This window comes from Rana temporaria, chromosome 5, assembly GCF_905171775.1.
Source record: "Rana temporaria chromosome 5, aRanTem1.1, whole genome shotgun sequence".
NCBI classification, from domain to species: domain Eukaryota; kingdom Metazoa; phylum Chordata; class Amphibia; order Anura; family Ranidae; genus Rana; species Rana temporaria.
Window position 1 is genome coordinate 82,238,591 of NC_053493.1, and position 15,919 is coordinate 82,254,509.

At 46.1% G+C, this 15,919-nt stretch overlaps 2 protein-coding genes across 3 annotated transcripts in view; one reads left to right on the plus strand and one right to left on the minus strand.

The window, feature by feature from the left end:
* The window catches only part of GORASP1 (golgi reassembly stacking protein 1), a 73,388-nt gene extending 71,127 nt beyond the window's left edge, over nucleotides 1-2,261 (minus strand). Inside the window, exon 1 of the mRNA XM_040352774.1 lies at nucleotides 2,107-2,261. Within this exon, the coding sequence (XP_040208708.1) occupies nucleotides 2,107-2,169 (63 nt within the window). The 5' untranslated portion in view covers nucleotides 2,170-2,261. The remainder of the gene's footprint in view (nucleotides 1-2,106) is intronic.
* Nucleotides 2,262-2,285: 24 nt separating this feature from the next.
* Nucleotides 2,286-15,919, plus strand: part of TTC21A (tetratricopeptide repeat domain 21A) — a 116,363-nt gene continuing 102,729 nt past the window's right edge. The window contains exons 1-4 of one of the 2 annotated variants that reach the window (XM_040352773.1): nucleotides 2,286-2,362; nucleotides 4,938-5,009; nucleotides 7,662-7,791; nucleotides 14,054-14,164. In XM_040352773.1, coding sequence (XP_040208707.1) covers nucleotides 4,983-5,009; nucleotides 7,662-7,791; nucleotides 14,054-14,164 — 268 coding nt within the window. In that variant the 5' untranslated portion in view covers nucleotides 2,286-2,362; nucleotides 4,938-4,982. The other variant, XM_040352771.1, reaches the window with a different exon arrangement.

Genomic DNA, 15,919 nt, shown 5'->3' on the forward strand with positions numbered 1-15,919 from the left:
CTGGAGAGTCAACGGAAGTGTCATGGTTGGAGTTTTCGGGAAAACACCGGATCTCCTGGCCCCTCGAGCATGGATCTCCAAACTACGGCCCTCCAGCTGTTGCAGAACTACACATCCCATGGGGCATTGTAAAACGCTGACATTCACAGACATGACTAGGCATGATGGGAAATGTAGTTCCTGAAAAACTGGGAGGGCCGTAGTTTGGAGACCCATGCCCTATTGCAAGGATATGAAATTAGCGGACCCCCAGCTGTTGCAGAACTACAAGTCCCATGAGGCATAGTAAGTAAGGATGAGCTCTGGCGTGTTCGCATAGAACACGTGCAAAGCCCGCCAGGAAGTGTGCACGGCGCTGCGCTAATAACAGCCAGGGAGACATTTCACGATCCCTGCAGCCGAGCATCGGGACAATGGCCCGGATTCAGGTAGATTTGCCCCTTATTTGCGGAGGCGCAGGGCAGCGTTTTTGCCCTGCGCCCCCGCAAATTTACTGAGCTACCCGCGATTCACGGAGCAGTAGCTCCGTAAATTGCGTGTGCGCTGTGTAAACTTGCCCTGCGTAAGGGCGCCTAATGTAAATGATCCCGTAGGGGGCGGGAATCATTTAAATTAGGCGCGCTCCCGCGCCGAGTGTAGAGCGCATGCTCCGTCGGGAAACTTTCCCGAAGTGCATTGCGGCAAATGACGTCGCAAGGACGTCATTTTCTTCAAAGTGAATGGCGTCCAGCGCCATTCACAAATCACTTACGCAAATTACGTAAAATTTGAACGTCGCGACGCGGGAACGACGGGTATACTTTAGCATTGGCTGCCCCTGCTATTAGAAGGGGCAGCCTTACGCTAAACACGCCGTACGGAAACGACGTAAATTGCGTACGCAGGGCTCGCGCAACATTGTAAATCGGTGTTAGTATGCAATTTGCATACTATACACTGAGCACAATGGGAGTGCCCCCTAGCGGTCATCGCTAGAATGCAGCCTAAGATATGCGTGGCATAAGAGCCTTATGCCACGCAGATTTTAGGCTGCAGTCGGCGTTATGATGTTCCTGAATCAGGAGCATTCGTAACGCCGGGGCAAGTAAGCAATTGCGCTGTGTAACCTATGGTTACACAGGCGCAATTGCTACTTGAATCCGGGCCAGTGTCTCCCTGGCTGTGACTAGCACAGCGCCGTGCTCACTTCCTGGCGGGCTCTGCACGTGTTCTATGCGAACACGCCAGAGCTCATCCTTAATAGCAAGACTCTGACAGCCACAAGCATGACACCCAGAGGCATGATGGGACTTGTAGTTTTGCAACAGCTGGAGGTCCACTAATTGCATTTCCCTGCCCTAGAGTAAACAGCTTGCTGTGAACGCACCCGAGCAGTATGCTCCTGCCATGTGCCCCACGGCTTGGCTCTGCCCCCTCTCTCTCTCATTGGCTGTGACTGACAGCAGCAGGAGCCAGTGAGGAAGGAGAGTCCCTGGAGAGCCGAGGCTCTCGTGCACATCACTGGATAGTGATGGGGCTCAGGTAAGTATGCACAGCTAAGGACACAAACACATGTAAATACACAAAAATACAACGCAGGGCACATAAACGTCCAAAGAAGACAGTAGTGATCTCAATGGGAACGCAAGCTTAGGAAAAACGCACCACAAATGCAGGCAAATACGCATAAAAAACATGAATGCGGGTCACTGCGCATATGTAGACGGTGTGAATGGGCCCCAATGACCACAGACTGGAATAATGAGCGGATTCCGATGGCAGACACGACACCATTGTACCGCTTTATTGGGCGATTCATATAAAGTACACACTGTTAATGTACACACACCTCTAACCGAGTCAGGAAAATACATTGAAATAAATGAAAACGCCCCATACACATAATTGAGATTGGGGTGTAAGGAGCCCTGTCTGTACAATCAGATTGTATGGTGTGTGTGCAATCACAGGAGATCGCCACGGTGACATTTCCACTGTGGCCAATGGTGAGAAACATCACCGTCCGTACACGTCACCCCGACACCGGCCCACAGCGGACACTGCAGCCGGCAGGACATGTCACCGAGAGCCGCCCACCCCTTCATACACACCGGACCCTCTCCTCACCCCATGGACATGGTATCCCTCGTTGCCGCTCTCAGCGGACTCGGAGCTCAGAGACAATCCCATCACCGGTCACCGGCAACACTCCGCCGGACACACACACACACAGCTGAGACACCGCCAGGACTGCCAATCAACCGCCGACACCTACACAGGGGGACAGCACATCGGGGATCGGCTGATCGGCCTGGAGGAGGAAGGACAACTGATGTCACATGGTAACAGAGGAAGTGCCGGGTAACCAAGGACGCCGGAGGAGGTGAGACACCATAGAGATATAGAGATCCCCTACAGAGAGAAGGATAGAAAGATCGCATACACAGGAGGACACAGAGATCTCATACAGAGAGAAGGATAGAAAGATCTCATACACAGGAGGACACAGAGATCTCATACACAGGAGGACACAGAGATCTCATACACAGGAGGACACAGAGATCTCATACAGAGAGAAGGATAGAAAGAACTCATACACAGGAGGACACAGAGATCTCATACAGAGAGAAGGATAGAAAGATCGCATACACAGGAGGACACAGAGATCGCATACACAGGAGGACACAGAGATCTCATACAGAGAGAAGGATAGAAAGATCGCATACACAGGAGGACACAGAGATCTCATACAGAGAGAAGGATAGAAAGATCGCATACACAGGAGGACACAGAGATCGCATACACAGGAGGACACAGAGATCTCATACAGAGAGAAGGATAGAAAGATCGCATACACAGGAGGACACAGAGATCGCATACACAGGAGGACACAGAGATCTCATACAGAGAGAAGGATAGAAAGATCGCATACACAGGAGGACACAGAGATCTCATACAGAGAGAAGGATAGAAAGATCGCATACACAGGAGGACACAGAGATCGCATACACAGGAGGACACAGAGATCTCATACAGAGAGAAGGATAGAAAGATCGCATACACAGGAGGACACAGAGATCGCATACACAGGAGGACACAGAGATCTCATACAGAGAGAAGGATAGAAAGATCGCATACACAGGAGGACACAGAGATCGCATACACAGGAGGACACAGAGATCTCATACAGAGAGAAGGATAGAAAGATCGCATACACAGGAGGACACAGAGATCTCATACAGAGAGAAGGATAGAAAGATCGCATACACAGGAGGACACAGAGATCGCATACACAGGAGGACACAGAGATCTCATACAGAGAGAAGGATAGACATATCGCATACACAGGAGGACACAGAGATCTCATACAGAGAGAAGGATAGACATATCGCATACACAGGAGGACACAGAGATCTCATACACAGGAGGACACAGAGATCTCATACAGAGAGAAGGATAGACATATCGCATACACAGGAGGACACAGAGATCTCATACAGAGAGAAGGATAGACATATCGCATACACAGGAGGACACAGAGATCTCATACAGAGAGAAGGATAGACATATCGCATACACAGGAGGACACAGAGATCTCATACAGAGAGAAGGATAGAAAGATCTCATACACAGGAGGACACAGAGATCTCATACACAGGAGGACACAGAGATCTCATACAGAGAGAAGGATAGAAAGATCGCATACACAGGAGGACACAGAGAAGGATAGACAGATCTCAGCAGGAAGACTGCACAGGAAAACATCTCTGTAAGATCAGATCTCTCCATGACAGACAGACTGGGAACTCTGAAATCTGGGAAATGCCAGTGGAAGAAATCAGAAATAGTTATCAGTAAAAGTAACATGCCAGGAAATCAGAAACCTTGGGAGGTTAGGGTAGGTCAGATCAGGTTAGGGTAGAGTAGGCTAGGCCAGGTTTGGGTATATCAGGTTAGGGTAGGTTATGTTAGGGTAGAGTAGGTCAGGTTTGGGTAGAGTAGGTCAGGTTTGGGTATGTTAGGGTAGGGTAACTCAGATCAAGGTAGGTTAGGTTAGGTCAGGTCACATCACGTTAGGGTAAAATATGTCAGGTTCGGTTAGGTCGTGCTAGGGTAGGTTAGGTCAGGTTGGGGTAGGCCAGGTCAGGTTAGGGTAGAATAGGTCAGGTTCGGTTAGGTCGGGCTAGGGTAGGTTAGGTCAGGTTGGGGTAGGCCAGGTCAGGTTAGGGTAGAATAGGTCAAGTTCGGTTAGGGCAGGTCAGGTTCGGTTAGGGTAGGTCAGGTCAGGTTGGGATAGGCCAGGTCAGGTTAGGGTAGAATAGGTCAGGTTGGGTTAGGGTAGGTCAGGTTGGGTTAGGGTAGGTCAGGTTCGGTTAGGGTAGGTCAGGTCAGGTCAGGTTGGGGTAGGCCAGGTCAGGTTAGGGTAGAATAGGTCAGGTTAGGGTAGGTCAGGTTCGGTTATGTTAGGGTAGGTTAGGTCAGGCTAGGGTAGGTTAAGTCAGGCCAGGTCAGGTTAGGGTAGATTAGGTCAGGTTTGGTTAGGGTAGGTCAGGTCAGGTTGGGGTAGGCCAGCTCAGGTTAGGGTAGAATAGGTCAGGTGAGGTTAGGGTAGGTCAGGTTAGGGTAGGTTAGGTCAGGCCAGGTCAGGTTAGGGTAGATTAGGTCAGGTTTGGTTAGGGTAGGTCAGGTCAGGTTGGGGTAGGCCAGGTCAGGTTAGGGTAGAATAGGTCAGGTTCGGTTAGGGTAGGTCAGGTTACGGTAGAATAGGTCAGGTGAGGTTAGGGTAGGTCAGGTCCGGCTAGGGTAGGTTAGGTCAGGCTAGGGTAGGTTAGGTCAGGCCAGGTCAGGTTAGGGTAGATTAGGTCAGGTTCGGTTAAATCACGTTAGGTCAGTTTTGGGTAGATTAAGTGTGGAAGACAAGAGCTGATGTGAGATTTCCTCTTCTGTCTCCTCTGCAGACATACAACTTCTCTGAAGACAAGAATACTGAGATATACTCCACAATGGCGGATACAGATCCACAGCTGATGGTAAGGATTTGATAAAATGTGTGTTCATCCTTTCTTCTATAGATCAGTGCATGACTAATGACTCAAGACTGAGACTTATATTAGTTATTGAACACATCAGGCCTACAGTTTATAACGTATACTCCAGGATATCAGCTTCCTTTATCCTTTGTTTTGTTTCCTCATACAGGGAACTTTGTATATAATAAAATAGTTTAGTGTTTTCTCATGGTATTGGTATAGTATATATCAGTGTGGCGCTGCACTGATATAGCGTATACTTTATAGAACGTGGGAAACACATGATAGTGTTGGCCAGATACTGAAATAGATTAAAGTGATATAAAGGCTTTGGATTTTTTTAATGAAAATAACAAACATGTTACACTTACCTGCTCTGTACGGTGGTTTTGCACAGAGCAGCCCAGATCCTCCTCTTCTCAGGTCCCTCGCCGGTGCTCCTGGTTCCTCCCTCCCTTGAAGTGCCCCCACAGCAAGCAGCTTGCTATGGGGGCACCCAGGCAGGCTTGCTCTCAAGCTACTGCTCTTCCTGTCTATTCACATAGAATGCATTAAGACAAAACAAAAATGGAAGGTTGCACACCTAGTGCATTACCAAAAACATTTATTGGATAGTAATATCAGTAGAAAATGGGCACTCGCAATGTTGGAACACTCAATGAGCCATTAAACTACGCAAAGTTGATTGGTGCAGACACATGTGTGTCGTATCACATCAAAAAGGGGCTAAAACTGACGAGTTTTGGGGGGCGCACCCCCCTTCCTCAGAGCTAAGAGTAGCTTAGCTCTGAGGAAGGGGGTGCACCCCTGAAATGCATCAGCTTTTACCCCCTTTTTTAATGTGATTCGACACACATGTGTCTCCACCAATCAACTTTGTGTAGTTTTATGGCTCATTGAGAGTTCCAACATTGTGGCCGGATTCACGTAGGAGATACGACGGCATATCTCTGAGTCTGAGACGTCGTATCTTGGCGCCTGATTCAAAGAATCAGATACGCCAGAATTTGTATAAGATACGACCAGCGTAAGTCTCCTACGCCGTTGTATCTTAACTGCATATTTACGCTGGCCGCTAGGGGCGTGTACGCTGATTTACGCCTAGAAATGTGTAAATCAGCTAGATACGCCAATTCACGAACGTACGCCCGGCCGACCCAGTACAGATACGCCGTTTACATTAGGCTTTTTCCGGCGTAAAGTTACCCCTGCTATATGAGGCGTACCAATGTTAAGTATGGACGTCGGGCCAGCGTCAAATTTTCCGTCGATTACGTCGTTTGCGTAAGTCGTTCGCAAATAGGGCTGTGCGTAATTTACGTTCACGTCGAAAGACTTGGCTTTTTGTGGGTTAATTTGGAGCATGCGCACTGGGATACTTTCACGGACGGCGCATGCGCCATTCGGAGAAAGAGTCATTTACGTGGGGTCACAATACATTTACATAATACACGCCCACATCTTCCACATTTGAATTAGGCGGGCTTACGCCGGCCTATTTACGCTACGCCGCCGCAACTTTGCTTAGAGAATACTGCACTTGCCTGTCAAAGTTGCGGAGGCGTAACGTAAATAGGATACGTTACACCCGCACAAAGATGCGCTCTCCTACGTGAATCCGGGCCTGTGAGTGCCCATTGTGAGTGCCCAATAAATATTTTTGGTAATGCACTGTGTGCGCGCCTTCCATTTTGTTTTGTCTTTGTAGTTTCTATTGGATTTCCCCATCAGAAGACTCCTTAGCGCTGGAAGTGACTGTTTTTTCTTGTACATAGAATGCATGAAGTTAAAGAAAAACCTTGGCCCGGATTTAGGTAGCAATTGCGCCTGCGTAACCGTAGTTACGCAGCGCAATTGCTGACTTGCGCCGGCGTAACGAGTTCTCCTGATTCAGAGAACTCGTTACGCCGACTGCAGCCTAAAATCTGCGTGGCATAAGGCTCTTATGCCACGCAGATTTTAGGCTGCATTCTTGCGATGACCGCTAGGGGGCGCTCCCATTGTGGTCAGCGTATAGTATGCAAATTGCATACTTACGCCGATTCACAATGTTGCGCGCCCCCTGCGTACACAAGTTACGTCGGTTCCGTACGTCGTCTTTAGCGTAAGGCTGCCCCTTCTAAAAGCAGGGGCAGCCAATGCTAAAGGATACCCGTCGTTCCCGCGTCGCGCCGTTCGAATTTTTGACGTCGTTTGCGTAAGTGATTCGTGAAGGGCGCTGGACGCCATTCACGTTCACTTTAAAGCAAATGACGTCCTTGCGACGTCATTTGCTGCAATGCACGTCGGGAAAGTTTCCCGACGGAGCATGCGATGTACGCTCGGGCCCCCGGCGGGATCATTTACATTGCGCGCGCTTACGCCGGGCAATTTTGCCGGCGCGCCCTCGCAATTTACGGAGCTACTGCTCCGTGAATCGAGGGCAGCGCAAATTATTTGCGGGGGCGTAGGGCAAAATCGTTGCCCGGTGCCTCCGCAAATAATGCGCAAGTCCTACCTGAATCCGGGCCCTTGAGCCTTTAGAACCACTTTAAGGATAGGGGATGTCTCGTAGATGTTATTCTTGATCCTCGTGTTTTTCTATTTCTTCCTATTATTTTTATTAGTTGCCTGTTGGCCAAAGATGCAAAATATATTATTTTTGTTTTCCAGACCTCTATTATTTTCTACTGTAATCAGAAATACTATCGTCATATGCAAAATATAGCAAGAGAAGGTCTGCAGAAATACTACAATGATCCTGCGCTTCTCTTTTTCAAAGCTTTTGGCATCCTGATGGAAGGTAAGTCAACATATGTTATCCATAAGGTTTTGCCATCCTCAAAACTCCCCCATCTCTTGCCTATGTCTGTGACATCCCTCCTACTCATAGTACAACTAAAGGCAATTCCTGTTCAATACACCCATAGAGGGGGATTTATCAAAACTCGAGTAGCTGTTCATGGCGACCAATCAGCTTCTAGCTTCAGCTTGTCCAGTTAAAGTGGAGTTCCACCCAAAAATGGAACTTCTGCTTTAAAGTGGTTGTACACCCTTAGCCGGATTCAGGTAGGGGCTCGTATCTTTAAGGCGGCGCAGCGTATCGTATTTACGCTACGCCGTCTAAAGTCAGAGAGGCAAGTACTGCATTCACAAAGTATGTGCCTCCTAACTTACGGCGGCGTAGCGTAAATGGGGCTGGCGTAAGCGCGCCTAATTCAAATGAGGATGAGGGGGCGTTTTTTATGTTAATGGGGGGTGACCCGACGTGATTGACGTTTTTTACGAACGGCGTATGCGCCGTCCGTGTACATATCCCAGTGTGCATTGCTCCAAAGTACGCCGCAAGGACGTATTGGTTTTGACGTGAACGTAAATTACGTCCAGCCCCATTCACTGACGACTTACGCAAACGACGTAAAATTTTCAAATTTCGACGCGGGAACGACGGCCATACTTAACATTGACTACGCCTCCTAGGGGGCAGCTTTATCTTTACGCGGCGTATCTCTTACGGAAACGGCATATCTTTACTGCGACGGGCGCACGTACGTTCGTGAATCGGCGTATCTAGTCATTTACGAAATTCTACGCCGAACTCAATGGAAGCGCCACCTAGCGGCCAGCCTAAAAATTACACTTTAAGATACGACGGCGTAGGAGTCTTACGCCGATCGTATCTTAGCCTAATTTAAGCGTCTCTGGTTTCCAGAATTCGCTTAAATTAACGGCGGCGTAGATTCAGAGTTACGACGGCGTATCTACTGATACGCCGGCGTAACTCTCTATGAATCTGGCTATAAGTTTCTATATGCTCTATGCACTTTAGAAAGGGCACACAGTGCCATTTCTAGATGTGGTCATGCCGTGACTAGCGGCTCCCGCGCGCATGCATGGGAGAGACGTAACGCGACTCCGGCCAGTCACAGAGCCAGAAGAATGGACGCTTCCAGCCAGCGAGGAAATCAGGGACATCGCAGGATTCGGTTTCAGGTAAGTGATACACTTGCATAGTAACCCATTATGCTTTACCTTTGCAGGGAAACAAAGAGGAAGTAAAACCCATCAGGTGTTCTAAGTGTAGAAGATCCCCTGACATGCCACATTTGGCATGTCAGTTTTTTGAGGGGGGAGCGGGTACCCTGTTTTTACGGGAATACTAGTCAGTACCAGTTTGCAAAAGTGTATTTGCTTTGAAAGAATATATCATCTCTAATGTTGGGTGTCCTACATGTATCGATGTTGCTGCATTATGTAAAACTATTAGAATAGTTTTTACCTTTTTTATTGGCCACCTCATATGTTTACACTACCTGCTGTAGACAGTGGTGCAGACCTCTCATTCTGCCCAATCCCTCTCCTTTAGATTTACTCCTGCAGTTAATACTTCAGCTTATGGTTGTGCATAATTAAACCGTACAGTGAGGTTAATTTACTAAAGGCAAATATACTGTGCACTGCAGTTGCTCTAGATCTGAAGGAAAGCTCTGCTGATTTCTATCACCCAATCATGTGCAAGCAAAAATGCTGTTTTTTTTTAATTTTCCTTGCACGTGATTGGGTATTTTTTGCAAAATGAAGTGTCACCTCATTTACTAAGCTCGGAAGCAAGTGCCCTTGCAGTCCACAGTACATCTGCCTTTAGTAAATCAACCCCAAAGACTTTTGTTAGAGGCGTTGAGGATTCTTGGCTTATAAAATGGAATGCTCAGAACTAGGTGTTCTCAGAGACAATTGAGTAGATTCAGGTAGGGGCGCGCTAATTTGCGGCGGCGTAGCCTAGCGTGTTTACACTATGCCGCCTTAAGTAAGAGAGGCTAGTACATGATTCTCAAGGCACTTACCTCCTTACTTAGCGTAGTGTAAACGCGGCGGGCGTAAGGGCGCCTAATTCAAATGGGTTGGAGGGGGGCGTGTTTAATGGTAATGAGGCTTGACCTCGCGTTTTTGACGTTTTCCGGCTACTGCGCATGCGCCGGGCGCCTACATTTCCCAGTGCGCATTGCGGCTAAGTACGCCGTACGGGCCTATTGATTTAGACGTGGACGTAAACGACGTAAATCCCGATTCGCGGACGACTTACGCAAACGACGTAAAAATTTCGAATTTCGCGGCGGGAACGGGGGCCATACTTGACATTACTATTCCACTAGAGCCTAGCTCTAACTTTACGCGGCCTATCTCTTACGTAAACAGCATAAAAGTACTGCGTCGGCCTGTCGTACGTTCGTGAATTGGTGTATCCCCTCATTTACATATTCTACGCCGACCGCAATGGAAGCGCCACCTAGCGGCCATCCAAAATATTGCAATCTAAGATAGGACGGCGCAAGCCGTCGTATCTTAGATATGTTTAAGCGTATCTCTGTTTGAGCATACGCTTAACTTAGGTCGGCGTAGATTCTGAGTTAGGTCGACTTATCTACTGATAAGCCGGCCTTACTCTTTCTGAATCTACCTAAATGAAAGGATTAGAAACCGCTCTGTGACCTAGTGAACTCATGTAGTATCAAAATGATAAAACAAAGCCCCTGGACAGGTTGAGTCCATGAACATGTACATATTCTGATAGTAACTCATTGGGGGTTATTTGCGAAAGGCAAATCCACTTTGCACTACAAGTGCAAAGTGCACTTGAAATTGCACAGAAAGTGCACTTGGAAGTGCAGTCGCTGTAAATCTGAGGGGAAGATCTGAAATGAGGGGAAGCTCTGCTGATTTTATCATCCAATCATGTGCAAGCTAAAATGCTGTTTCTTATTTTCCTTGCATGTCCCCCTCGGATCTACAGCGACTGCACTTCCAAGTGCACTTTCAGTGCAATTTCACTTGTAGTTTGCATTTGCAGTGCAAAGTGGATTTGTCTTTTGTAAATAACCCCCATTGTACTATTGCCCTGAACAGCACTGAGCGCCTTTTACTGCAGAAGTAAGGGCCACCCACTGCCACCAATAGAAAAGGATTCTGACATCGCGAAGCCGGACACAAGACTGGTAAAATAAAGGTATGTATGCTTTTATGTTTGCTAAATTAGATGGGTCCCAGGGAGAAGGGGAAGAATTATATTAACCTTTAAATTAGATAGAATCCTACTCCAGCCCAATTTTTTTTTGGCAACGTAGGGATAGAGGGCCGAATCCACAAAAGGGATACGACGGCGTAACTGCTGTTACGCCGTCGTATCCCTGTTCCTAACTATGGAACTGATCCACAGAATCAGTTTTCCATAGTTAGGCAGAAGATCCGGCATGTGTAAGGGACTTACACTGCCGGATCTTAGGATGCAGTACCGCATCCGCCGCTGGGGGCATTTTGTGTCGAAATCCAGCGTCGGGTATGCAAATTAGCACTTACGGAGATCCACGAAGCTTTTCAGCTTCGTTTTTTCTCCGTAAGTTTTAGTTTGCAAACACAAAATTAGGGCTGCTTTTACAAGGTGTAAACTGTTTACACCTTGTAAAAACAGACCTTTCTGTCCAGCGACGCGATTTTTTTTTAATTTTGAAAAAAAAAATTTGCGCCGTATCTTTTTTTTTTCCCGACGCAACTTTATTGACCCGTCGCAATCCACAAAGCTCGGCATAACGTAATTTCGCTCTATGCACGTCGGGAAAATGACGTCACGAGCATGCGCAGTACGGCCGGCGCGGGAGCGCGCCTAATTTAAATGGGAATCGCCCCCATGAAAATAGGAACGCCTTGCGCCGGCGGAATTTAAGTTACACAGCCCAAAATTTCTAGGTAAGTGCTTTGTGGATCGGGCACTTAGGTAGAAATTTTAAGGCAGTGTAACTTAAATAGAAAAAATTAAGTTACGCACGATCTTTGTGGATTACCCCCAGAGCTTTTTGCAGATTCTTACTGCAGTTTTTGACCCTGTTATGCCCCGTACACACGATCGGAAACTACAACGGGTTTTTCCGACGGAATTTCTCTTAACTTGTCTTGCATACACAGGGACACACCAAGGTCTGACTTTCGAAAACGTGTGACGTACAACACTACGTGTTTCAGAGCATGCATGTTTTTTTCTCCGTCGGAATTCCATACAGACGAACGGAATTTCCGATATAATTTTTTTCTGTCGAAAAAAAGAACATGTTCTCTTTCTCAGGCCTAGTACACACGACCAAGGAACTCGACGGGCGAAACACATCGTTTTGCTCGTCGAGTTCCTTGTTAGGCTGTCGAGGATCTCGGCGAGCCAAATTTCTCCATTGCCGTTGAGGAAAAAGAAGACATGTTCTCTTTTTGGCTCGACGAGATCCTCGACAGTTTCCTCGTCGAAAAGTGTACACATGACCGGTTTCCTCGGCAAAAAAAAAAAAACAGCGTTTTTTGCCGAGAAACTCGGTCGTGTGAACGAGGCTTTAGTCTGTCTGAATGGGGCATACACACGGTCTAAATATTAAATGAAAAAAATTCCGTTGGACTTTTTCCATCAGAAATTCAGACCGTGTGTATGCGGCATAAGAGAGATTTCTGCTCTTTTCCTGTTGCAAAATTGTTGAGAAAATCTCTCCAGCACAGTCAAAGACTGAAACAATGCAACGGTTAGAACTTCAATTGAGTTGTTATCCTTTCCTGGTCTTTTTATCCCAGTGATAGCCACTACCTTTTATTACTTGTCCAGAGGAAGGATGTTTTCACAGTCTGTTCATGGTAAAAAAAAAAAGTCTTTGCTAGAGTTGATCAGAGGAGCAAAAAAAACATTCTCTGATCACAGTTCATGGTTTGTTTAGTACAGTAAAACCTTGGTTTGAGAGTAACTTGGTTTGAGAGCGTTTTGCAAGACAAGCAAAATGTTTTAATACATTTTGCCTTGATATACAAGCGATGTCTTGGTATAAGAGTAGCTTCATGTCACAATTGAGTATAAAAAAGAAGAGAGGAGCCTCTAAGTGTAGCAATTTGGTTACATTTAACCTCTTAACGACCGCCGCATGTACATATACGTCGGCAAAATGGCACGGACAGGCAGAACGACGTGCCCGCTACATGCAGCGGTCGGTAAGCCTCAGGGAGCGATCCGGGATGAGGGCGCGGCTATTCGTTTCTAGCCGCCCCCTCGCGAGCGCTCCCCGGAGCTGAAGAACGGGGAGAGCCGTATGTAAACACGGCTTCCCCGTGCTTCACTGTGGCGGCTGCATCGATCGAGTCATCCCTTTTATAGGGAGACTCGATCGATGACTTCAGACCTACAGCCACACCCCCCTACAGTTGTAAACACACACTAGGTGAAGCATAACTCCTTCAGCGCCCCCTGTGGTTAACTCCCAAACTGCAACTGTCATTTTCACAATAAACAATGCAATTTAAATGCATTTTTTGCTGTGAAAATGACAATGGTCCCAAAAATGTGTCAAAATTGTCCGAAGTGTCCGCCATAATGTCGCAGTCACGAAAAAAAACGCTGATCGCCGCTATTAGTAGTAAAAAAAAAAAAAATAATAATAAAAATGCAATAAAACTATCCCCTATTTTGTAAACGCTATCAATTTTGCGCAAACCAATCGATAAACACTTATTGCGATTTTTTTTTACCAAAAATAGGTAGAAGATATGTTTTTGGGGGATATTTATTATAGCAAAAAGTAAAAAATATTGATATTTTTTCAAAATTGTCGCTCTATTTTTGTTTATTAAAAAATAAAAACCGCAGAGGTGATCAAATACCACCAAAAGAAAGCTCTATTTGTGGGAAAAAAAGGACGTCAATTTTGTTTGGGAGCCACGTCGCACGACAGCGCAATTGTCAGTTAAAGCGACGCAGTGCCGAATCACAAAACCTGGCCTGGGCATTTAGCTGCCTAAAGATACGGGGCTTAAGTGGTTAATGAAGATACAACATTTAGCAACTTATTGCTACACTTGGAGGCGACTCTCTTCTCTTTTATACCCTGTAAAAAAATTGCTTTGATATACAAGTGCTTTGGATTACAAGCATATTTCTGGAACAAATTATGCTCACAATCCAAGGTTTTACTGTACATTTTAGTTTGTTTTCTGATTAGTGAACATGATAGTGTGTACTTTTGTCATAATGTTCCTTCTTCTGTCACCAGACCGAGTGCAGGAGGCCATTCGAGAGCTAGAGTCCATCAGAGAAGTTCCAGATGTCTCGTTATGCGCCCTCATGCTTCTAATTTATGCTCATAAGAAAAATGGTACCTTTGGTAAGGTTTAATTCTCATCACAAACATTCTACACTCATATTTACAGAGGAGCTGAACTCTGGCAGCTGTGCCCAAGAAAAAGGCAGACATAGGGCAAGCACTAGTCAACAGTATTGCCTTTGGTCTTTTCATGTCTTGTTGTGTACTATGCCTCTGTGTGAATGCGGCCATCTTAGTAGAAGCAGGGCAGCCACAGTAGGGTGCAAGCACACTGGCAGTTTTAATGGAGCCCGGGCATGGTTTACCCTCTTGGTCAGGTTCCTTTTCATAGTGTGAGTTCTCTGAACCATGCCCAGCAACAGTTAAAAAAGTATGAAACCCAAAGGCAAACATTTATTACATTGTATTTTAACAATTTTTAGATGCGATGGATGCATTAGTTGGGACCAGCTCCTGTGCTTGTGCAGCCACGACATCCCAATAGACGTGAATGCGATTGCCTGTTCGGAACACCTATGCATCCCATACGGGCAAAGACGGCCCTTCACATGGGGTTACGCATAGATACACCTGTGTGAATGAGGCTTTACTAAACTCAATTGAGTTTTTTTAAAGTGGAGTTCCACCCATAAATATAACATTACATCAGTAGTTTTAAAAAAATGTCATTCGTCCTTTAAGAATTTTTTTTTTTTTTTTTAGATACCTTCAAAGTGTTGTTGCTAGGCAGAATAGTTAATCTTCCCACTTCCTGCACCTAGGTGCTTAAGCTTCCTAACCTACACAGCACAGACTCCTGGGAATGTAGTGGGTGTAACTTTCCAGGAGTCTGTGCACTCCCCAGTCTCGAAGAATCATGTGACTTGGACAGCACAGGTGCTGAAAGCTGATCTGAAACCTATTACACTGCTTGTGCAGCACTGAGCATGTGCGAGATCTGCAAGGCTGAAATCCAGGAAGTCATACAGTCTGGCTTCATGATGCCCACACTTAAGATGGCCCCAGTCAATTTCTATTTTATAAAGTGTCTAAATGCTGTAACAACCTAACAAAACGGACCTTAGTTTACAGACTAACTTTACTAGAATACATTAAGCTTGTGTATTACAGGTGTATTTATATTTAAAAAGTGAAATTGTGGCCGGAACTCCGCTTTAAGGTCTGAAATATCTTTGGTCCAGTGTTTCTTCGGTTGGGAGTACATGTTTGGATGTTGCAGTGATTTTAAAGTAGAACCCCCATTTACATCTAAGCGATTTGACATGTCAAATCGCATGCCAAATCACAGCCTATTGCTGACAAAGACACTGTCCCATACGGTGCGATTATGAATTTGCAAATCATTTTATTAAGAGGTTTTGACTTTTTAAAAACAATCAAACAACCAAACAAAGCAAAAAGTGAGGCCGATTTTAATAGACATCTGTGCATGAACCCGCACAGATGTCTTTCAAATTCCCCCCTGAACTTGCACTGAAATGCGGGTTTAAAATTGCTGAACTCGCATGATTTCAAACCCGTGTTTAGTGTGCATGAGGGCTAAAGGCAAAATAAATAAAAAAAATTCAATTATTGGACAGAGTTAGGGAGGGTTATAACAACTGTCATTTTATTTTTGCCATCTGTGTCCCATTAGGTAAATTTTCCATCACTTCCTGTCTCATTATGAAAACATGAAGTGAGAGGAGATTTCTCCAAAGTGAAGGAATCCCTGATTGTCACCAGAGCCAGTGTCCCCATTGGAACACTTCCCCTCTTCCTGTGACCCCGGGTCACAAAAATAGGGGGGGGGATCCCTGGTGACAACCCAAAATT